The sequence below is a fragment of the Homalodisca vitripennis genome, chromosome X (assembly GCF_021130785.1).
Source record: "Homalodisca vitripennis isolate AUS2020 chromosome X, UT_GWSS_2.1, whole genome shotgun sequence".
NCBI classification, from domain to species: domain Eukaryota; kingdom Metazoa; phylum Arthropoda; class Insecta; order Hemiptera; family Cicadellidae; genus Homalodisca; species Homalodisca vitripennis.
In genome coordinates, this window is record NC_060215.1 from 15,390,152 (window position 1) to 15,415,971 (window position 25,820).

At 33.6% G+C, this 25,820-nt stretch overlaps 1 protein-coding gene across 1 annotated transcript in view; it reads left to right on the forward strand.

The window, feature by feature from the left end:
• LOC124369378 (myelin regulatory factor) overlaps positions 1-25,820 on the forward strand; it is a 127,470-nt gene that overhangs the window by 62,694 nt on the left and 38,956 nt on the right. Inside the window, exons 4-8 of the mRNA XM_046827378.1 lie at positions 17,147-17,217; positions 20,039-20,209; positions 23,430-23,583; positions 24,201-24,214; positions 24,935-25,082. Coding sequence (XP_046683334.1) covers positions 17,147-17,217; positions 20,039-20,209; positions 23,430-23,583; positions 24,201-24,214; positions 24,935-25,082 — 558 coding nt within the window. The remainder of the gene's footprint in view (positions 1-17,146; positions 17,218-20,038; positions 20,210-23,429; positions 23,584-24,200; positions 24,215-24,934; positions 25,083-25,820) is intronic.

Sequence of the window (25,820 nt, forward strand, 5' to 3'; positions counted from 1 at the left end):
ATTAATATTTAGTTACATTGTAGTGACGCTATTCTTTGTAACTTGTACATATTATGGAATAAAGTGGTTTGACTATGACTAACCTAAATTTTCGTTATATGTTAGGTCAGTTATCTACGTTAGAAAAAGATCTAATTCAATATCATGAAACATTGTGTTACTGATATTTTGTTTCACTGAACACGGGCAAATGTTAAAAAACTCCTGTTATCGTTATGTGCACACATTCTCTCGCTCCAACATATCAAAATAAACTTTACACTAATGTCTCATTATTTGTTTTAGTGAGTATAAAACTATAATACTTAGGAATGAAAATTTACAATCACTACATACTGTAGTTTATAACTATTAAAGTGCAAAATCAGACTTCCATCAAATAACTATTACTACAACTCATTTTTTCAAAATTAAAATCTAAATCTTTAGTAGCATTATTTGTCTGCGAAGACTGAATAATATTTTAAAATGGAGTAAAGAATTTGAACTTTCACACTTTTTATGTGATTCAAATGTTTAAAAAAAATATGACTATTGAGTTCCAATAATTAGTTAAATTTTTTGTAGAATTCCTGTTATTTTCAAATTTTAACTTAAATTAAGTTGTATTTCTTTTGCTTAAACAATAATTCAAACAATTACAAGCTACTTCAAGTCACAAAAAACTGTTTTGGAACCAGTTCAGTTGTAACATCAGTGCCTAAATTCAATTATTTATTTAATCTTAGATTTATTTTTTAAATTACATCTTCACTTTTTCAAATAAAACTTTTATATTTCAATTTCAACTCTTTATGTAAAATAATATTCATGTATTAAAATTTAAATTTTCATCTTTTAATATTCAATTCAAATTTTCAGTTTCAAATGTTACTTTTTTAATTTTATAAAGAAATGTTTAAAGAAATTTATAAGTATGAGAAATTTAAAACTTTCATCTAAAAATCCAAAACGAGCTTTGTAAAAGAGGATAGACGTCTCAAAATATATATATATATATATATAACTATCATAAAATTCTCTGTGTACAACTCTGCCTAAGTTCTCAATACTCACTTCAACAATGACTATATGAAACATAGGCAACAATATCTCCGTTTGTGTGCCAAATGTGTTTCTCCACACACCTAAATACAATAACTCAGCACTCTATGTCTGATATTAGTGGCAAAGGTATTAATGGCAAATAACTCCTTGGTTTTATTCTTACATGTTAATGGAACTCTACTCTTAGATCTGGAATTTTCCTAGTGTCTTGAAACAAACTACAGTGTTTCTACACTAGAAAAGTTACCAAGCAATTGTCCTTTCAACTAGAACTGCAATTCAGTTGGATCACTTGCTCCAGTGTAATGTGTGTACGTGTACATAAACCAATGACGCAGTGTAGTGTAGGTCGGTTATTGCAACATAACCGAATCAAGCAACGTCGAGTGTGGCTGCTGCTTGGATGGGTGACCACTGAGCGATCCTGTCCTTGCAAGCAGTCCGCCTGCCCGATCTTTGTTTGTGGTGCGGAAGTCACTTCTAAGCTGTTGGTCCCCAGTTTAAGTGTTAGAGAGGGCTTCTTAGCCCTAACTTTACCAGGTAAAATAAGACATCCCTTGCCTTTTACCTTTTTTTAAATGCATGTACTTAACTCATCTTCAGGCTCACCTCCCCCTTTAAATAAATAGATATAAAACATTACCTTATAATTCTTTAAGACTTAATTATAAGTCTTAAAGAATTGTAATGGCCTGACAGGGAGACTAAAGAACGTTATACTTTTATATTCTAGAATGGACTGTCTGTTCCTTTTGTTGCGAAGCAGGCACTGCTATTGTTGCCAAGCAGTTGTTGGCAGGGAGGACAATCCTGTTGTTGCTAGGCAGAGAGAACACTGTTATTGTTGCCAAGCAGTTGCTGGCAGGGAGGACAATCCTGTTGTTGCTAGGCAGAGAGAATACTGTTATTGTTGCCAAGCAGTTGTTGGCAGGGATGACAATCCTGTTGTTGCTAGGCAGAGAGAATACTGTTATTGTTGCCAAGCAGTTGTTGGCAGGGAGGACAATCCTGTTGTTGCTAGGCAGAGAGAACACTGTTATTGTTGCCAAGCAGTTGTTGGCAGGGATGACAATCCTGTTGTTGCCTGGCAGGAAGAACATTGCTGTTGGATATTGCTCATGGAAATGGAGGACCCTCTCACGCCTTTTCAATTTACGGAAACGAAAAGTCAACTCCCTCCAAAGGTTGTTTTACAGTTGATTGGTCAAAAAGTGAGATTGATGTACTTGACCTTCGTTTTTGTGTTTCAATTTCTTTGTTGGTGACAACAGGATTTGTAGATAGGTTTTCCAACAATAATTGCGTATCATATTTAATCAAAATTTCTGTTGGGAAAAGTAAAAATTATAATACCTTTCTTTGTGAATTTTTATTTTTAGCTTATTTTAATCCATTACGTACATTGTCTCACAACGAAATAAAAAGGTTTATTTTATATTTTTTTGTAAATATTTACTTAAAATTTATTGATGCAAAATTAAAAAAAAAAAACATTTAAAGTAGCCATGAATAAAAAAGTACTTGTTTCAGCCTTTGTGCACTGCATGGTCTGTTGATCCAGAAATCTTCTTAAAGAATTTGAGTTTGGAGTTGAGCTTCAAACCCATGATACTGCTCAGTGCTCTTGCTTTCAATATCTTCTTGATATACCTGGTTCAGAATCGCTGTGTCCATCTTTTGCTTTGGTAAAAAGAATGATATTAATCTAAGTGGTCACTAGAGTCAGGCTTTGCTTCCCCGTACAGACCAGTACTCTATTCATAACTCGGCTGAGTGACCATTGTGTCTCATCAAAAATCCTTGTAAAAATAAACTTATACTTCGTGACCAAGCCCGTACTAAGACCAATTTTTTAAAACAATTTTATTGGGGCCTGGTCCCCGCCACATGTCTATTTGAAGGTATCATGTTGACGGATGGCGTGGTGGCAGGACATGATTGGGCCCGGCCAAATATCATTTTGGGTGCCTGCCAAAGCTAAGTACAGTCCTGTTTGTGATCCTATAGAAATTTCTGTAAAAACAACCAGCTACAACATGATGAACTAAAAAATAAGAAAACAATGTTCCTTTCATAAATCTATTCCATGCTTCCTATGCATATTAACGATGCTTCATTTGTAAAACCTTAATCCTCAGGCAGTTGTGGCATTCTCAGCTAAAGATGACTTCTGTCCAGTCATGTGTAAAGTGTTACCCTTACCAGTTATCGATGAAAAACGGCCATGTACATTCTGATATATAGGTTATAGAAACAAAACTTTGGTGTTAGGTAAGATCACTATGGAATATACCAAAAAACATAATATACCAATATCTTACACGGTATAATATATCTTGATACTGCCACCCATTCCGTAAACAAACAAAAAAACAGAGGCCTAATAAAAATATAGGATATGATCTAGTAAATAAGGTCACTATAAAATATAAAAAATTTTCCTAAAAAATGTAAAAGTATGATCTTCCTAAACAACTTTTTGAAGTCAAGTTGACACGTTATTATTTTCCACAAACCGTGCTAGGACATAGCTATCCAGGAAACTAGTTTCCTCCTGGTAAATAATTTGGAATTTTCTTCTAAAAAAATGTGTTTTATTAGCATATACTTTGCAGGTTATGATCAGCCAACTTAAGCAGTAATGGGAGAGAAAGCAAGTTTTTTTGTTTTCAATGCCAAAAACAAAGCGTAAGTTCTGTATAAATTTCAAACTGTCAGAAGTCGTTTAAAATATGTTAAACAACACCATCAGTGATGAGTTTCTTCCTGAGCCTCGCCCTTGAAACTCATTTTACTTGCCTGGGTGATGAGATGTGGGTGAAGCCTTGCCCCTGTGTTCTACAAGGCCACCTTTCGTTTCTACATAGATTATGAGAGTGAAGCATGCGTGTCAGTAACCTCATAGGTCTCGAGAGTGTTATTCACAGTCCACAACACCGTCTTGAGAATTGCCACCATTTCATTTCAGTCCATATTCATAATTGGTCTTATAGCTGAAACTGGAATCTCTTGCTAATTACTGAAAAGCCTAACTATCTTGTAGGTAGAGATAGTTTGGAAAATAGGCCCCACAGTTTATGGCAGTCAGTAACATTCAGGTACTTTTCTCTGTGTAGAGATGCAATTTATGTTTTTTGTTCACCAAAGAAAACCGTATTCAAATATACTGACCGAAAGAGATGACTTAAATCGTAAAACTCAGTCACTTAATTGTAATCATAGCTGCCATAAAAATATATTTTTATCAATGTTATATACCTTAGATACAAGAATATACACAGACAACACCAGCGTTTTTTTTACTTGTCATCAAAAACCAGAAATACAATCTGTCATATTTGTAGATATTTTATGTTATGTTGGGTTATGTAGAAATTTTCAAGATAAAAACTAAATATTAATTGTTCTTTATGTTTTTGTTTGGGGAAGCTTAGCTAGTAATCAATCATATTACTGGAGGGAGGGGATATTTTTCTTGTATTCACCTGTGGACTCGCTGTCACGGATAGTCTAGGCCGAACATCTTGAATCCTATTATATGATGAAAATTCATTCATAATCAATAATACTTCACAACGTCAACATTTGTCCTCCTCCGTAGACTAATGGTTATAGTCTCGGCTCTCTAACCGAGAAATCACGGGTTTAAATCCCGGGGAGGTCCAATCATGTAATAATAATAATAATAAAAACCAGTGTACTTCGAAGCTGGCATAGCTGACGCTTAGGCTTAAATAAGATAAAAAAAAGTCAACATCTTGTTATTTTCATATAATTTTCTGAAACCAATCAAGTTTTATTACAATCCTGATTTTTACATTATAGTCCTTTGTACCATAACAAATAAATGTTACTTACCTAATAATAAAAGATTACATAATATATGATTAAGTCTTGATTTGCTGTGAAATAAAGTACAGTTTATAATCGTAATCAATTTCTTATTCTTCCATACGTGGACGTCATGATGTGGCATGAAACACCTACAAAGTTCACATATACACGTAAAGTGAACACCTTACTTTCAGTTTCACAGACAAACTTACCTGAGCATGTATCTAAACAGAGTTCAGTATTGTTCTCCGTTCTCTTTACCTTTCCAGATCAGATTCTAACCCCCAACCCCGTTCAGTAGCCTATAAATTGTTATCTAACCGTCTTTAATATTGCAAATTAACTGTTAGTGAATGTTGTTCATATGTTTTAGTTGTTAGAGGGAGTTAAGTAAATACAAATACTATCTCAAATTCGACTGATGATTAGTCAAGTAAATATTAAACGTTTCACATAATTCAAGTTCAAACTGCATACTCATTCAGCAGAATCCATAAACAAATATTCTCTATTTAAAAATTTTTTCCTGATATTTTCTTTTGGTTAAACGCCACATCTTGATTCTTAATGTCACTAGAAGTGTTTTATTTCTGTCACTTTTGCCTTGTTTAACTCATAAAAGTACAATATCTCTTTTTTTAAAGCAATTACCTCAAAACTCACTTAACTGTACATACAACTCTAAGAGGCTCTTCTCTTTCTCTTTTTCATTTCTTATGAGCTTGTCATGTCGATATAAATTAATTGAAAATAGAGTGTGTTATAACTGATATGTGTCAAAGTCAAAGTCAAAATTTCTTTATTTACATTATGTACATGGGTACAATAAATAGTGTCACTACAACTGAGTTACATAATTGGATGATTATAGTAGATCATGTTGTTGAATAAAATTCTTCAAATGAATAAAATGCTTTTCTAACTAAATAATCTTTTAAACATTGATTTAAATTTCTTAATATCTTCAACTCTTGTTATTGTTTTTGGAATTGACTTAAAAAATTTGATTCCTGCATAAGAAGTTTTTTTTGTATAAAATTCTAAATTGTGTTCGTGGTATTACTAATTCCTTCTTATTCCTAGTATTGTAAGTATGGGTTTCACAATGAATTTTAAATTTAGATTGATAGGTCCTAACATACATAACACATTCTAAAATATAAAGGCTATGCACTGTTAAAATATTTAGTTCAGTGAAATTATTTTTCACTGACTCACCTTCTTCATTTTCAACATTATTCGTAGTGCTTTTTTTTTGCAAAATTAGAATTTTATTTAGGTTTTGGTTTGTGGTTCCTCCATACACTCCTATCCCATATGCAATGTGGGATTGAATATGTGCATGGAAAACCATCTTTAGTACTGACAAACTGCATAAATAAGAAAGTCTTTTGATAGCATATAACCTAGAATTTATCCGCTTAATTATCTGTTCAATATAATGTGATAGTTTTGATGCTGTGTTTGCTGATCATTTGTTTTTCATAGCTTGATGTATAAATATTTAATTCCTCATTCACTGGTTATCTGTGAAATTTCTCGCAATCAAATTCTGTCTTTGGATTCTTTATTGTGTTCTATCAATACATGGATTAATTCAAAAGCAGTAAGTGTGTATCCTCTATTACATTTTGCATAAAAATTATCGATAAGTGTGTTAGGAATTGAATCCCTATCGTACACGGTCGATCACACAAATTATGTTGCATTCCATTCCGAAAATGACCATAGTACCACCAATCATAACAACCATCTCAGAAATTCCACCATTTCTTTCTGAAGCCTACAAAATTTAGGGTTAGATTTTAGATTTTTTAACACCCTAATTCTCTATGGTAAAAGTAATAATTTTTTTAAGACCAATAATTTTAATTAAATTTTGACCTGTTAATGGGTATACGTAACATTGACTTCTTTATGATATTAGCTTTTATAACGACTTCGATCTGCCTTAGTAATGCCGTACTTGGACTTTGCAGAAGGCCTTGTTAGCGCGGAAATAGCTAACTACAATTTCTAGCAAATAAAGGGAGAAATATTGTGCCGTATTACTAATTGTACTGGTTGTGGAAGGTTCTTAAATCGAAAACAAGAATTGTGCACTACTTAAAAAAAAGTACAATGTTTTAGATGTGTTAAAAGATGCATAACTTTAAACTGTAGTCTGAATCTATTACTTGTATTAGTGTAGTAACTTGATGTGAAGAAAATTATTTAAAACACGCAAATTAAGATCACATTCAAGTTGCAATAACTGCGGTTTTTATGATATTTAATTTATTTTACCACCTCTTACGTTACAATCAAGTTAAAACTATTTTGCTATCCTCTGGAGTGTAATACATATGTTATACAAACGTTTCAGGACTTGGATATAATCAGAGACCAGGTCCTGTTCATGGGGAACATAATTGCACCCAGACATGTTTTAAGTGTAATTTTTTATCTTGGGAACAATTCAACTACTTTAATTATTACTATTTTGCATTGTCTTTATATATCTATATAAGTTACCTGTTCCCTCAGACAATTAACAATAAAATATCGTAATAAAATAAATATCATTTGAACTTTATCAGAACCGATTTTCTCCCATTGATTGCTTTTCTCCTTAAACACATTTTTGCCATGTCTCCAAAATAGTGTAGTAGGTTGTTTCAATGCCAGGAATATGTCTTCAAATTCAAATTTACCTGGGAGTATGTTTTCGTAATGTAATAGAACTGGATCCTATGGCTATAAAAACATATTCTTTGTTATAGTTTCTCTAATCACAAATGAATGGACATTATGGTTGAGGATTTGAAGAGATGAGAACATGCATTAGAAGTGTATGTAGATCTCTCCAAGGCTTTTGGCTATTTTAGAGGCTGAAAATTAAAATATACCCACCCTAATCTGAAAACTGTCTTCCCGAGCTTTAACAGATTTAAAATTAGAAAGAAATATAAGTTTTTATGAAATTAGCAGTAACCTCAAGTATTAAAAATGAGACTTGTACTTGTTATTCTTCATTGTTTGTTTATTTTAAGTAGCAAATAATTATTCCTTTTGATCTCAAAGATGCTAAATGTGACAAGAAAGGTTTCTTCAAACATCAATATTGTTACATCGTACTATTCATTATACTTTACGTTCCTCTCTCGTAATTATTTCTCTGAGTTTTGCACTACTTTCTTAAAATAGTATTATGCCATTGGAATAAGGTTTTTGGTTTGCAAATAGTTATAATTAAAAAGTCATAATTTTCCAAGAACGCTAAACATAACATCATTGTTGTTTTCAGTTCTACGGTAGACTATAACGTTGTTGTATTTTATTTTGAAAATGTTTCATTTCTGGAAAATGTTTTATTTGCAACATTTTAATTCTGAACATAGTTTATTATAGTTTTGGGATCATAGTTATAAAATTAGAAACAACAATCACCTAACTACATTAATACAGAGAAAAGTATAAATATAATCATTCACATACTGTAATAATACTTCAAGCTTTCAGCTTAATAATATTTAGAAAAACATTAATCCGTTATATTGTTATAAAGAAACTTTAAATTTATCTTCTATAAAATTTATCTTGAATAATAATTTTTTTATATATACCATCAATGTACTAAAAAATCATTTTTTGTATTGTATGTATCATAAAGAAATTTTAAGACAGGGTACTGCCCTGCTCATGTAAAGTTGAAAAACCTACCTTACTTTTCTTGACCTCTTAAAGGCTCCTCATTCTGATTTTCCATTAGATTGCAGAACCATTAGGCTCAAATTATTAACATTTTATCATTAAATCGTAACAATAGAGTGCTCTTATTCACACTCTTTAAAATATGGTAGAAATGTCCGTATCTGACGTGCATAAACAAACAATCTGGTACAAACTAACAAGTGTGAAGAAAAGTTAAGTATGCTACAACTAGACCGAAGAACTTGCAACTATTCCTTATTCACTTCAAAGTTAAGTTGTAATTACCCCATCTGGAGAAATATAAGATACAACTAGACCGAAAGAACTTGCAACTATTCCTTATTCACTTCAAAGTTAAGTTGTAATTACCCCATCTGGAGAAATATAAGATACAACTACATCGAAGAACTTGCAACTATTCCTTATTCACTTCAAAGTTCAGTTGTAATTACCCCATCTGGAGAAATATAAGGTACAACTAGACCGAAGAACTTGCAACTATTCCTTATTCACTTCAAAGTTAAGTTGTAATTACCCCATCTGGAGAAATATAAGGTGCAACTAGACCGAAGAACTTGCAACTATTCCTTATTCACTTCAAAGTTAAGTTGTAATTACCCCATCTAGAGAAATATAAGGTGCAACTAGACCGAAGAACTTGCAACTATTCCTTATTCACTTCAAAGTTAAGTTGTAATTACCCCATTTGGAGAAATGTAAGGTGCAACTAGACCGAAGAACTTGCAACTATTCCTTATTCACTTCAAAGTTAAGTTGTAATTACCCCATCTGGAGAAATATAAGGTACAACTAGGACATAGTTACCACTATATTTTTATTCACATAAAAAATTGAATCATTAATGACAACTACTTTTTATTCAATTTGTCCATTAAATTGTAGTTGAAATGTGAAAATTAAATAACAAAAAAAGGCCTCTCTGTGAACTGTATATTCATTCATTCAATAGAACGGAGAACGCGTTAAATGGTTGTTATGATTCTTACGATTAAGGCCAGTTGTGTTTTATCTTAAACTAACCAGTTTAATTAATTCAAATTGAATAGAGTATTGAAGTTTATACCAAGTACAGAGAATGACTAAATACATTTTTAAATCGTAAAACTAAAAGGTGTCATTACCGGTGGCCCAACTGGTGACGAGCTACAGCTAGGACCAGTTGTACAATGTGACTATTATACGTTTAGCGTTGGTAGAAGATAGATATGTACGCAAGTGTATGCTCCTGGCAATCCTCTTTAAGTCCGAATAAGAAATAACTTGTAGTTGTCACAGTTGTTTCCTACATCTGATTTACACATAGTAATTAATTAACCAATTATTGGAACAGACACTGAGTAATGTTAGAAATTTAATATAAACCATGATCTATTACTAGTCTTGGCAGCGTGCACATGTTTTTTTCTGGTTTGGTAAATTTCTTGGGTAAAATGTGTATTAATTTATTTAACTAACCAATTTGGCCCAAAGATCAGTAGGACTTTTTACACAAAACTGACTCGATTAGTTCGAATATTTTTAATAATCCAGCATATTTAGTTCATTATGAGTTATTTACCTAGTTCATTATCATCATTATGTATTGTGTTTTAACAAGACACACCAAACCACTTATTTCCATTTTTGTAAGAAGAACAATTTTATTTTAATCATCTCTCTTCATTAACAGAAATTGTCAGCAGGACAATAGACAATAGACAATAGACAAACTTTTTTATTAGCATATTCATCAAGAACAGTAATAGAGTCAGAAATTAGATAAACTTGTTTTGGAAAAATAATTTTTGAGTCCGATGATGCATCACATTTGAGAGCGATTGTTGAGTTCCAGTTGAGGCCTCCAGTCTTGGTTCAAGAATTCGTCAATGGTGTAGAAAGGCTGTCCAACAAGCAAGTCATGGAGTGCTTTTTTTAAAAGGGTTACCCTGAAGCTCTCTTAATGGTTGTGGTAGATGGTTCCATAGCTTTCGCCCAATGTAGGTTGGTTTCTCCTCGAAAAATGCTGTGCGGTGTATGGGTAGAGTGTAGCTTGTTGCATAACGTGTGTTGTAGTGATGAAGGTCCTTTCCAGTTTCGAGATTCTTCTGGTGTGCATACATGATAACTTCTTGGATGTATAGCGCAGTAACAGTCATTATCTGGAGTGTCTGGAAGGCATGTCTGCAGCTCTGCCTTGGTTCTAAGTCAGCCAAAACTCGGATGGCTTTTTTCTGTAGGGTAAGAACTCTATTAAGGTTTCCAACTGAGGAGCCACCCCAAACCGCAAGTCCATACCTCATGTGAGTTTCTACTAATGAGTAGTAAGCTGTTTTGGCTGATTCCAAGTTGCTGATCCATTTAATGCGTCGAACAACATATATTCCAGATGCTAATTTTTTGCAGACATTGTTCACTTGCTCAGTCCAGGTTAGGTTTCTGTCCAGAATGACTGTCATCACAGGGTGATGTCATCACACTAGACAATAATTTGCCCTATAAATTTGTCTTATTTAATATTAGCTTGTCATCTACAGTATACCCTTATGTTGTCCTGACACTATGTATCATGTGGGGTATTCCTATATAAACAATAAGTATGGACACCAGAATTCATGACAACCTTGGTGGTTTGCGTTTATGCCACTTGATATTACACACAGACTTTGTCTTCCTAAGAACTCATGTTCACCTAATTCAAAATGATTGCTGATTTATATACTGTGTGTAAAAAATTCCCACTTGAGCTCGATAATTCCTGAATGATTACTGGTAAAGGAATAAAACTTGGTACATCATCACTGCACCTTTAAATCTACTTTTTGAAGTAACTGCCATTTTTTATCATGTCAGGGAAATGACTTACAAGAAGTCAGAAGGAAATCTTAAATTTAAAAGGATAGGTGGAGTAGTACATTAAATTAAAGGTATCTATCAGTAGAGTAAAATGCATCAAATCGGACCAGAAAAGCTTCACTCTTTAAAAAGTTACACCGGTTTATAGTTTGAAACATTTATAATGTAGATCCTGTTCTAGGTGGTTTAGTATTCTTGTCTTGACTCAAGTTGTGAAAGTTAAATTTAGTAAATGAATACTGGACTTAAAAACTAGTTTTTAAGGTAGCTATTGACTCTTCAAATACAATGGAGGATGGTCTAACAATTTAAAAATAATGTACATCTTGAACTGTGCGTACGTTAAATTTCTCCCCCAACTCCTTGTAGACCATCTTCCATTGGATGTGAAGAGTTACTAACTACTTTAAAAACTATTTCTTTAGTCCAGTACATTCATTTCAGATTTACTTCTGACTCCTTATGGGCCGTCCCCCTGACATGAAAAAGAATAGTAGTTACTTCAAAAAGTAGATTTACAGGTGTAGTAATGATGTACCAAGTTTTATTGCTTTACCTGTAATTGGTTGGGAATTATCAATTCCGTGCGAGACTTTTTAAAATATAATACCCTGCATATAAAAGCAGCAGAAGTTAGATATGACTGCTCTACAGACATGTTTTATCTCAACACATTACATCCGTGGTGTTCTTATAGAGGTTAATATACCCTTATAATATCTCACAATGCCAAGTATATAGGCAGTACCAGATAATTTCCTTTAGTTAACCCTTTGTGATCGGTCGTCGACTATAGGTCGACCGCGGCAGTTCCGCTGAACGCTCGCATGTCGACAATAGGTGGACCGGATATTAACTAACAGAAATTAAATACGACCTGAGGACTGTCGAAGCAATTTTTATCGAGACCTCAAAGGGTTAATCATATCAATTTATTCTTGATTTGAACCAAGAATCTGTATTAGTCTTTAAACATAACATAAATTATGCAATTGAGTTTGTATCTTATATTCTTATTTTACACATTATATATACTACCTTCATATTAATAGATTATGGTTCTAAATCATTAAAAAAATTGTCAAATATGTAATAAAATTTATGAAATATAAGTAAACAGTACTAAACTAAAAACAGGAACAAATTTTAAAACTATAACGGCAGTAACAACAGCAACAATAAATTATAAAATCTACAGATAAGTTTAAGTTATAACAGCAGAAACAGTTAAAATATTTAAAATGGTAAGTACAAAATAAAAAACATTATGTCACTAATATCACAAACAAGGAATTTATTATTAACATAATAAAACTCCCTTTCTTTCAACCGATTTCTAACAACAAACTTAAACCTATAATTACTAACTAACTTAGCGTTTACTGGCAGCCTATTAAAAGTTTAATTTCCATTAAAAAGTTGCTCTTTCTTGTTTTTTCCCCCAATCTTATTAATGGTAGTACAAGAATACATGTATTTCTTGTTTAATATACAAGTTCATCACCTCTTATTTTGTATTCATTTAGATTTTTACCTTAAGGAAACTATAAAGAATTGAAATACAAGGTAATTTTGTGATATTGAACCTTTTAAGTATATATAGGTAAACAGGATTCTCGAACTGAAAAACCTTTAATAATTCTTAGAGCTTTATTTTGACACACAAAAACTTTATTTGCCATTATGCTGCTATCCCATAAATTAATTTCATATATTAAATGAGAATGAAAAAAGGCGTAGTAGGCCATTATAAGTATTTCAAAACGAATACTGAATCTTAGCATACAAACAATTCATCTCTACGGTTATTAATATTAATTGGTCTTAATTGTCTAACAATGGAATACAACAATAAACATTTTCATTCTTAATATTACCGTTGTCAATCAATTAGCAAGAACTCCAGCGTGGTCTTATAGGTTTGGTTTAATGACATTACATTCCCTGCTTTCTCTGATCTAAATATGCATTTTTTCTAACTGAATTTGAATTTAAGCAGAATAAATTAAGTCGTAACGAATTTAGAGAATTTCAGCTTGTTTAATATCCTATTTATATTTGTATTAAAATCACCAACGATTATCGGTCTAACCTTGTGTTTATTCAACAAGAAATATATAAAATATTCTAACTGAGAAAGAAAAACATACATTGGAATCATGATTGTGATAAATGCTAGCTATAATAGTATCATTTTTATTATTTTTTCTGTGACTTCTTAAATATTTTTAATACAGAAATACTGACATTTACATTATCAAACTCAATCCCATCCTTCACAAAAATACAAAAGAAACAAGATATATTGTCAAATGAGAATGTAGTTGAAGAGATATTCAAAACATTACCTCCACCACATGAAAAGTTTTATGTTTTATCACCAATAAAGAGATGTCAAAGATGTATTTTCAAGAATGAATGGAGATGGAGAATTACTGTAGCACTGACGCTGTAAAAATGAAACAACTAACTCCCAATTGTTTGTGTCAATTTCATTGATATTATTGGTCCTTTTTCACATAAATTTAAGTTGCAAATGATACAATTGTAATTCTCCTTAGAAATCTTAAATGTCAACAAAGTTTTATGTAATGGAACCTGATTAAGAATTGATCTTTGTGATAACCTAATCAAAGCTGAAATTCTGGAAAATGAAGATGCTGGATCAGAAGGCTCACATCTCTAGAATACAAATTTAATAATGAAAGGGGCTAAAGTTTGTGCTGCTATACTCAACTTCCCATTTCGACTAGCACTTTCTGTTGTTGTTATCCATAATTCACAGGGACACACTTCAGAGAAAGTTGGGGTTGATATAAGATTTGCTGTTTTCTTCATTTTAAGTCAGGCGAAATGCCAATTCAGTGTAAAGGCTATACTGATTGCTAGAAATTGATGATCATCGAAGTGATGACTTATTTTTTTATTATCCTCTTGAGGAAATATGCTGGCTTTTGAATAGATGAAGTTGATTTTGATAAAAATGGATATATCTAACCAAAAAATGAATTTTTTGGTTTTGCAATTTTTTATTTTTTATATTTGAAATTAAATTAAATTTCTAACCTTTAACCAATGCCAACGTCCGATTTTACCGGACTTCACAAGTTGTCTTAAAAATACCAACGTCCGATTCTACCGGACGTCAAAAGTTGGTGAAAAAGTACCAACATCTGATTTTAGCAGACGTTCAGGAAAAAAATCACTTAAAATTGAAAATGAAATATTTTAAAACTAATATCACTAATTTATAAACTAATATTTAAATTGTTCGTGAAGAACTCTTCTTTTAAAAATACATTGTTATAGTAAACTTCCGATCAATTGACTTTAACGAAAATCAATCTAGAACTCACATATAAACATTTTTGGTTTACATGGCTACTGGAAACAATGTGACATTAGTTTCTTAAAAGTTGTATAACTTACTCATTATTAAAGATAATGATATAAATCTGTAAAGACTTATAGACAATTGAATGCCCTTTCCAGGGATATGGACAAAGAAAAGAATATTAATTGTTTTGTAATAATAATTTGGTTGAAAAATTAAATTAAAATAAATTCTGTAATTTTTTTACATAAGTCCATTTTTGGTATTCCTAAATTTAATTTTATGGTAACTTTGTCATTTTATGTTTACTGGTTTTCAGAGAGTTTTTCAGGCAAAAAAAAATAAGTTGATAGCTTATCAAACTGTGAATTTTTTACTGAAACCTTGCAATATGCATTCAAAAGGACCAGCACTTTTGGTACACCCACTAGAAAAATACCTGCCACTTTTCAGTACACCCACTCAATAAATACTCGGCACTCAAAGGGTTAATATGCATTGGGTGACAAAACCTTAATTGTTATACCTTTAATATTTTACATAAAATGGAATTTTTTCTAATTTTAGAAGCAAAATATTACTATATTTGCTTATTGTTCTGAGTGCCATGTGCGATCGGTTCTTTGTTCTTGCTGCTTAGATAGCACTTCCTTGTTTTAGTTCCAAGGAAGTGCTAAAACCCTTGTAGTTCCGCTGTCTCAACAAGGGTTTACTACTGAGCCAAAAGTCTTGATTACACCAAGAGCAGCCAGTAACAATCTTAATATGATGCTCATTTAGAAACCGACTATCTTGTGCAGTCGTCTCATTTACCTTCACCATCGAACACGATAGACACGAGCAGTCACATCTTGCTCAACACAGGCCACTAATATTTTCACCAGGTGACTTATAGAAGCAGTGATAAACGCCATTTATCTACCGGGTGATAAGTCTTTTAAGCTTGTCAGCCTGTCTGACTGAATTGATCACAGTCCAGCAGTGACATCATTCATTGGTCACATCTAAATCCCACTAAATTGTTATTTTCTTCATAAATAATAGGGATGTCTGAAGAACGCCCTGGGGAACATTGCCTCCAATCAATAAGATAATACGCTCCACAATCAGGTGGAGTTATCTACCCTCCAACTAGAATATACAGGTAGTTGCATGTTTTGTTGTCAAAATTAGCTTGGTTCTGGGCTGTGGGAACAGAAACTCCCCACAATCAGTCTAAAAAATATATAGAATTTCACTGTAACAGAAAGCATAGCAGACTTTTCTTACCCATCTGGTCAGGGAACAATGACATCACAGTGGATTCTTGGCTGATTCTTCTTTGCACTGAGATGAAACTCTTGGAGTGAAGGACACTCGACGAAAGGTCCAACCCTTCACATGTATTAGCAAAGGCAAGGGAGATATTGAAACCCTCTTCATACTGTTTTCTATATTTCACACTGCAGGAAACCTTCAGATCGGCTGTTAAAGCTAAAGTTCCAGGCAGCCATTTTACTATTGGGTTGGCGAAGTGAGTGTTGGGTTGCCTTTGGAGCGCATCACCGTGAGAACCATCGCTCCCAGTGGCTGGATGTGATCAATTCAGCCAGATGAACTGACAAGCAGGATAGACTCATGATGTGACAGATAAATGGTGAAAATCAACAACATTGGTGGGCCTATGTTGAGCAAGAAGTGGCTGCTCATGTGTATTGTGCGTATTGGTACTCTTGTACCAATGCAAGGTATTGGCGGATATGGCTGCACCAAAAATATACAGATTAAATTTGTTGATGGTGCATAGCGATGATAGGGCTCTATGGATATGGGGGTTAAATGCTATCTGCCTTAAAGTAAGTCGGTTTATAAGGTAAATGGGATCCATCCTAATATCCAAATACAAATCATAGAGGACTGTGGAGGTCAGTGGCCCAGTGGAGTGGAGGCCTTCAATAAAGGATAGAACAAGATCAAGAGGAGGTTATGTTTTATCTCACCCTGCCAGGGCAATTTCCGAGTTCACATGTTCAAGATTAAAATTTTCAAAAACTTGGAGTTCACGAATTAGTACAAGATGACAAAGAATATGTCTTATTCTACTCCTGCAGGTGAGAATTAGAAAGAAGAGTATGAGTTCTTCGAGGATTTAGAACACATTAATTCAGTATTCGCATTAACACAGTAATTCGGAAATCGGTTCCGTGAGAAAGGGATGCCTGGGCCGGTGAATTTTTTATTGTGCGATAGTCTAACTCACCAGCATTCGTTCTGTAAGGGAGAGCTGATGGTGATAATAAGCATTTTCCTAGTCGATATATATAAATGCCATTATAAAACCTGTATTAGTTCATTGTGTGTATGTGTTGTCCTTTATGTTGTGGTGTGACAGCCTTGTTGTTTCAGGCACAGTCTACCAGAGAGCCCCCCAGACTCTGGCTCAGAGCCTCCCTACTCCCCACAGGCTCACTCTCCTCGTGAGTATCTATACAAAACACTAATACTAATAATAAGCAAGTATTTTGTGGAATGAGAAGTTGTTTAATCAAATCATCTTTATTTACATCAACTTCAAGTTTGGTTATGGCGTCAGTAATTAAAAATACACAAGTTTAAAATCTAGGTCTCGGTCAAGTTGTCTTGGGTCTTCCATCCATAAAATTCTTTTAGTGAGTAGAATGGTCTGTTCTGTAGCCAGTTCTTGAGGCTGGTTTTTGTCTGTCCTTTGCAACTCCTCCAGTGAAGTCAGGACTTCTTGCAGTAGCTGTGCACTTGTGGACAGGCAGGCAGTAGTTGTTTGTATGTCTTGGGTTATATTGAAGGATTTGTGTATAACTCCTTCCCATCTCAGGTGCTTTAATGTGTATATGCAACACAACCTCTAGGATGAGTAGGTTTACTACTGTTAGTATTCTTAGATGTTTGAATAATTCGTGCATGATTCTCGAAATTGGAGATTACCGATTCTTAAAGCCTGTTTCTGAAGAACAAGTAAAGTTGTGTGTTACCTGCTGTGGTGCCACCCCATACAGCTAATCCGTAACGAAGATGTGTTGCAAACAGACTTCTTTTAGTTCTGATAATTTCCCTGTAGTCTCTTTGTGTTTGCCCAGGTCTAGTTGTTTTGTTTTCTTTTCATTGATGACCCGTTAATTTCCATAGCAGTATTGGATGGCCGTATTGAGAGCTATGTTGGCATCAACTTCCAGATCTTCAGGGTTTCTCTTTGCTAGCAGCAGGACTGTGGCTTTAGCATACATACGTGCTTTACTGTGGTTTTGCTTTTAAGACGGAAAGTCATTCATGAAAAAGATAAAAAGTACAGGCCCTACAATTGATCCCTGGGGGACTCCTTGGGAAATTGGTTTGGGTGTTGACCAAAGTTTTTCAATTTTTTCTTTATTTATATGATTTATTTCAATCATTTGGCTTCGTCCTGTCAGGTAGCAGGTAAGCCAAGGTTTTGAATTGTCTTGAATGCTATGTGTTGTTAATTTCTCCAGGAGTTGTTCATGAGAGAGACAGTCAAAAATTTTGCTGCAGTCCAACAGTATGGCTGTGCAGGTGTTGCCTTCTTCAGGGTGATCTATAAGGACATTCTGTTTGACTGATCAATGATGTAGTTGTTGATTTTCCAGATAAGAATCCGTGTTGGTAAGTTGTTAGTAGTTGATAGGTTAACAGATGTTCAAGAAGCCTGGATAACTCTATTTTTTTAACTACTTTAGAAAAAATGGGGATCAGTGAGATTGGCCTAAAGTTAAGTGCATGTGTTGTACAGCCTTGTTTAAATTTAGGGTAGACTAGACAGCTTTAAGGTCAATGGGAAAGTCCCAGATTGGAGAGATTTGTTAGTGATATCGGTTAGGGGTTGTATTAATTCATCCTGGCATAGCTTCAGTAACTTTGACGAAATTTCTCAAATCCTTCTGAGGTTTTTGTCTTTAGTGACCTAATGATCATTGACATTACTTTTTTGTTGGTTGGTATGAGCTGTAATGGTGGAATATTCTTGTTTCCTAGTGGAGCTTTGTATGTATTATGTTGTCCATTCATGCTTATTGTTTCTTTGGCAGCCTCGATACTAACTGCCATTATTGCTATATCTGGTGTTTCAAATTATCCAATGTCTATTTTTGTAGGAAAGCTCTTTGTCGTATTCAATTTTCTTTCCAAGTTAATTACGTTCCAAAGTGCCTTTGTTTGGTTGTCGTACTCAGTAATTTAAATTTGAGTGTGTTGTTGTATTAGATATCTGAGTCTTAGGTCATAGTCTTTTTTTTATACACCACTTCTATAATGGTCTTCTTTACCTGTTACATGGTATAGGTTTGAGCAGAAATTACTCTTTGTTTTAGAAGTAGTGTCATTTAGAAGATGATTTACTTCTCTTGATTTAATGATTGTGCAGGCTTGATTTATAGCATGTGTTAAAATGGTATTGAACTCGTTGTGGGCTTCATAGGCATCATCAGTGTTGTGAATATCTTCCCATCCTTGCTGTCGAAGTAGTTCTTTCAGGTTAAATAGGTTCCTATTGCTCATGTTTCTTCTTTCTGCAGTCATTTGTGATAGGGTAGCTTTGATTCATTTAATATTTTACAAAGCTGTCCTGTGTGATCAAACACAGGTATTTATGACTTCAATGTAAATCTCTTCCTGTTGAAGGTTAGGGCACACAGTATCTATTGAAGTCTTGAAAGTGTTATTCTGGTTGGGGGCAGATAAATTCTGAACATATTGTAGCGTACCAGAGTTTCTACCAGCTGAGTCTAGTCCTTTATATGTTGGTGTAGTCTATATTTACATCACCAATGAGGGTAGTAGGATGTTTCTCTGCTTTCATTTCTTGAAGGACCTCTGCAATGATCTTTAGGGCTGGTACTTTGGTAATACCTCTCCTTATAGAATTAATCTTTGCATAGTTATTACGTTAAGTGAGTGAAGCCGTTATTTACCATTTAACTTGGATTTGTGAATATGGACCTAACTTTAGAACTTGCATTGTATATTGATGTTTGATTATTTTTCTGCAATTTAATTTGTTTCTTGCAAAAATTCGGAAATTGACCTTGTAAAATAACATATTAATAGTTTTAGTTGATGTGTTATATAATTTAATTTGTGTTTGTCACAAACATAAGTATTGTTAGAATTTACAATACTGAGTGAAATTTACATCTCCTTGTACATTCATTAACCTTTCTTTGTGAAATAACCTAATCTTGGAACTTGAAATGTTTGTATAACTTATGACACCTAATGCCATGAAAAAAGGTTGAATCTGATGTTGTGCAGATGGTAAGAGTAGCGCTAACTCCGGACTGTCAGATCTGCTCATGCAGTCACCAGTCTACGGGAAACCTCCGCACACAATACATATTCAAGGTGCTGATACCATCTTAGTGCAGCATCCCTCTGTGCTGACTCCCCTTCTTACTCATCAGCAGCAGACTACCACCTCATCAGGTAATTGTGAAGTCTTCAACTCACATAATACAATAATCAATTTTAATAAAGATTTCAATAAAATGTTTGATAATTATAATTTGGCCAGTTTTGAGTTCTATTACACTGAAGCCACGATTCTTCTCTGCAGTCTCTTATACTGACTGAGACGGTACTGAAATAGAGAGCAGGGTCTATCTTCCTCTCTGAAAGAGTACAGCTGGACTCTGCTGTATATCTACAGATTATCTTCTGAAAGCTTGATGAGCAAAAGGAGTAGATACTCTGAATGTTGAAATCTGTTCTGAGGTTGTTTCTCTCTTCAGGCACAGATATACAGCTGATTCTAGCATTCATTATTTTACAGATTAAACTCAACTTCAGACTATTCCTGACAAAGAAAATCTGATAGACAATTACTCGTTTCTTTCCTCATAATACAAATTCATTGTAGTAGTACATATTACAATAAAAAATAGTACTGAATGGAACAGTGATTTCACTATAATTATCTGCAATATCAGTAGGCCTATCTTCACCTCACCATAATTATTTGTATTGTAATTATTAATGAGAATTTAGATAGCATTTTAATTTCCTACCCCTATTTTAAGGATCTCATTTCAGACTTAAGAGTACAAATCCACTTCTCGTTTATTGCAAGCCGTGTACGAGTACGAATACACAGACTGCAACGTGACTCAAGACTTTCAAATACAGTCACATAGGGAATAAAATACACTGATCATATCACGTCATATCACAATCTGTGCACTTTTATTTCATATGTATTTGATATTTTACATCGCATTGCATACTGTCACTGTCTTATATCCGTATTCTAAGCGCTCAGCTTTTGAGTTATGTTCACCTTGTGATCCAAGAAGTTTCAGTGATCGGATTCACTCAGAGTAAATGATTAGTGTACCATGACACCTAGGTCTGTAAAGGCTAGTGGGTTGCCCTCGACCTACTGTAATGGCAATAATAAAAACTGACAGTTGGCACATATGCGGTTTTGGTTGGATGGCCATAATTTAAATACTGCAGCTTGGCAAGAATGGTGTACAGTCCTTACACCAACTGTCTTTCTCCGACCTTGTCCCATATCATGGTACAAAAGAGATCTGTCATTGTATCAGTCCGCTTTTTCAAAGACCTATTACTAAAATGTTGGTATGTGGGAGATATATAGAGTGAGAGAGATCCAAGTTGGTTACCCCATTCCCCTTGTCAGTTTACTACCTCGCTCATTGTCCTAATGCTGAGCTGCTTGCATCCACATTGTTGTGATTTAACCACCATAGAAACAGCCCCAAGCACGTGGATGCTACTATTCTCAACCCACCGCTCTCTTAGCAGTTTCTTTGAGTTCTCTTAAAACAGTTGTTTCTGTAAAACTCCCTAGTTGTGTACTAATAAAACAAATAGCTTGTATGCCAGTTCTACCAGAACATTTTTATTTCCTCTTCAGAGTGATTCTGCTGCTCTTACTTTTACCAGTAAAACAAAGGTGGTCACCATTCTTCATCCATTTGGACACTCACTTGGGGGTAACAACAGTTGATAGTTGACATATCAACCTCTAAGATTGGCCATTTTGTATCACTTCTGTATCCCCTATGTACACCTCTCTCAATCATCCTTCTGTGTTATAACATTGTTAAATCCAAATGGTCCTCCGAAACTAATTTTATTTCAGATAATTAATATTAACTTTTCTATTTGCCCATTATGGATCTCTTAACATGTTTGCTGCTCAAAAATGTGGATTTCAAATTCCTGAGTATGAAGTAATCATATCAATCTTAGTCTGAGGATTTTTTAAATCTTTTAACCCCAAAGATATAATATAATATCAGGTAGAAATTTTCCAAGTACTAAACACAAATTGAATTGTTTTGTTATTGCTAAGTATGAAAAGTTACTAATTTCCATAAGGAACATGTACATTGTACTTCCTTTGTGTGAAGGAGTATTAACTCTTCCCGCGCTACGGCAATTTGGGACGCACCATACCCAAACGCTACATATACCTCAAAAACTTTTTTCCACAAAGTCAACGCTAATGTTGTTCTTGAGTTTGTTACCATATAAAAAGACTTCTGGGAACGAAAAAAAAGTATAATTTTTTAATACGTTTGTTTAAATTATAAAACAATATAAATACACCAAATTTAACGAAATGTCAACGAAATTTTACTATCGTGTATAATATTATATTATAGTACATTTTATGTATAGTATGTATATTATAGTTAAAATAAAACATTAATGGATATAAAAATATCTAAAATTAGCCATCACGGTGTTCAAGGTAACGTCACTGTGTGGCCGGGGCGGTGCATGTCTCGCACACGTAAATGGTCTCCTTGCGTAAACCATTGCGTGTACACACAATACACCTTCCCAATATGTTTAAAAACCAATTTGACAACATACGCACAACAGTTCCACTCGCAGTCCGCGAACGAACTAAACCGGCGAGTTAGTTTGTCAGTAGCGCTAGGGTCGGGCAAAACAGGCAGTGGCATGGGTAGTGCGCCGCCATTTTACAGCTTGTAGAAAAACCGGGAGGCGGGGACAACTATTACTGTGTTTTTCTATTAAGGGATTTATGCATTATCAGTTGCTGTACTCCACCGGCAAAACTAGGAACTACTTACTCCCAATAATAACCTCAATGTTTAAAAGCGAATATATTTGTCAACAGCGTTTTTAGCAAAGTAAATATTGGCGGTTATATTTGTCAACAGCGCGCGAAGGGTTAAAAAAGAACCAAGAGTAAAAGTACAATGTATTGTTTGTTTACTCTTAATCCATCTAGACAATTTCATGCTTACATTTGTTGGTGCTTTATTTAAAATTGTAACACATTTTTCTATTTGATAATCCGTGATTTTTAACAATTTCTAAAATTTATTTATAAAAAAGTCCTCTATTTAAAATATTTTACTAAATCTCGCAATTTTGAAGATAACAATGTTGATCTTTTCAGTTCATATCTTAATTCTTTTTAGTTACTAAGAGTGTATAAATGTTATGCGGTTACAAAATAACAATACTCTGGCATTGACGGTGGCTCTCACCATTTTGTCAGCTGACAACCTAACAGACAGCAACATCACATGCATGCGTGATTACGTATTCTTGTGGCCAAAAATCCCTTACTAAGAAACGTAAGTTTTCAGAGAATAACATCTGACTGAAACAAGAATTTAGGAGTGTGTAAATGTTTTAGGTTTACAAAACAACAATACTCTGGCACTGGCGGCGGCTCACGCCGGTTTGTCTGCAGATGACCAGTCGGACAGCAATATCACAGCCATCTACACATCCCTCACCAAGAAACGCAAGCTGTCAGAGGATAACGTGCGGGGTGAAACAAGAAGCAGGTACAGGTGATGGTCTCACCTGTAGTAGCATATTGCATCCCAGTACCAGTTAAAGCCTAATTTCTTGAACTTTGGAGTATTTTATTTGTTATATCAGCTGTACAAAGTTTTAGGATTAACTATAGAGATTTTGTTAAGAATTTACATAATGAAAGTAAGGTAAATAAAATAAATTAAAAAAAATATTATTAGTAGCAAAAAATTTAAATCAACTTTAATGTGGCAGCTTTACAACAGGTTTTCAAACTATGGATAGGTTTCTCTTAACACAAGGGCTAAAAAGAACAGTTCTATAAAAGCAGCTGGTTTAAAACTTTCAACTGTGGTTAGCCTAAAATAGTAAAACAGTGAAGTTATTGAAAACATTCCTGTAATTATTTTTTAGGTTATCCTCTACAGTTAAGATTTAGATATCTATCGACGTGTTTAAAATTTGTTATTGACAAAGGAAGGTTAGAAAGGATAACAGGATTTCGGACATTTGCCATCGGGTTTGCCAGATAACCTTTTATAACCTGTAATGATGGCAAATGTCCAGAATCCTGTTATCCTATCAACATGTATTGTTGAAGTTTATATAGATAAATTACTCTCATTCAATTATCATTTAATGATAGCCTTAATGCAGGACGTTAGTAATGCACGCCTTAGATAATGCCTTAAACATCAATGAGATGCGTTCTATTATGTAACGTCGTAATAGTGTACATTATTTTGCCATATCTGTCCTACACAGTGTGGTCAAAAATTACCTACATAGCATTATTAGATGTCTTCAAGAACTGTACTTATCATTTAATTGTAGTCTAACTGTAGTTGAATATATTTTTTTATAGAACAGATATACCTTAGCCTTAAGTACCGCTTAAAACAATTTAAGATTGTGTCACCAGATCATAGCAAAACAGTTGTAGATCAAAGTATTTACCATTATTTTAACGAGAATTTTTACTTTTGGTAGAATTAGCTCTAAGTGTCTAGTTTAATGGCTTTCTGTTATAGAACTGAGAATATATTTTCAGATGTAATATAGTCGATAGCTCAAGAAAACATTCTCAACTAACTTGAAAAATTAATTTTGAATACGAGTTGTACGTAATGTTTCCAAATAAGGGATTTCCAAGTTCTACGTGAAAGAACTCTGTCAGGTTTCCAAACCCAAGCTAACTTAATTTAAAAATCATTATTCAATATGTAACAGTCAATTTTAATTATATTTTGATCTTAATCAAACGTTAGATAAGAACAAAGCCTGTAATTTATTTAATCATAAAATTTATTACCATAATAAAAATCTTAAAAACTAATCGAAAAACTTAGACCTTAAAGATGTGTATTGGAATGTTTGTAGATTTATGTGGAGACGAGGAGTTGAGTTTCCAGGATGGATCTGGAGAGGGGAGTCTATATCTGGACTCTACCAGCTTCCAGTGTATCCGGTTCCAGCCTTTCCAGCAAACCAGTTGGCTCACACTTTGTGACCAAAATCTCAAAGAATTGTAAGTCATTGCTGTACAATGTGTACTTTGTACTAGTCAATCTGCCTATTCAAGAAATAGAGAGAGTGATATTGAAAATAAGGGGTGAGGGTGGAAGGGGAGGGAGAGAGAGAGAAAGAAAGAGCTTGTGTGCTGTAGAAAACTATGTTGCAGGAAGTATTTATGGAATTATAAAAAGGAAATTATTTGAAGGTAGGGGAGTGTAGAGAGTGTACAATAGGACAAGTGCTTACACACATATTACAGTTAAACAATTATTGTACAGACCACTAAAGAGTGTGTTTTAGGGAGGAGCCTATACAGTAAGTGAATTTTGAGCAGCCAATAAGAGCTGTGTGACAAATTTCACATATAATGTAGCTGTGGGGAGAAGGGTTCATCCAAATGCCAATTTTGTTGAGTATAAATTTTATCAATATTTTATTATTATATGTACAATCTTAAAATCATATATTAAGGAGTATATTCAACTAAGACGTTGACATGTTTTGGATTGTTCCCTGTACACTAAGTGTTGTATGTGTGGTGATATTGATCAGAATAGTGATATTTATTGCATTATAGCTCTATGTTATAAAACGTAAGGTCATAATTTTTAAGTTTTTTAATAACTGTTTACAAAATATTCCTTTTTTTTCGAATTTAAAATATCTTGGTAGCGATATATAGATTTAATTCATTAATGGAATTTTTTTATATGTATTCCATGATAAATAATTGTTGTCTAACACAATTCCA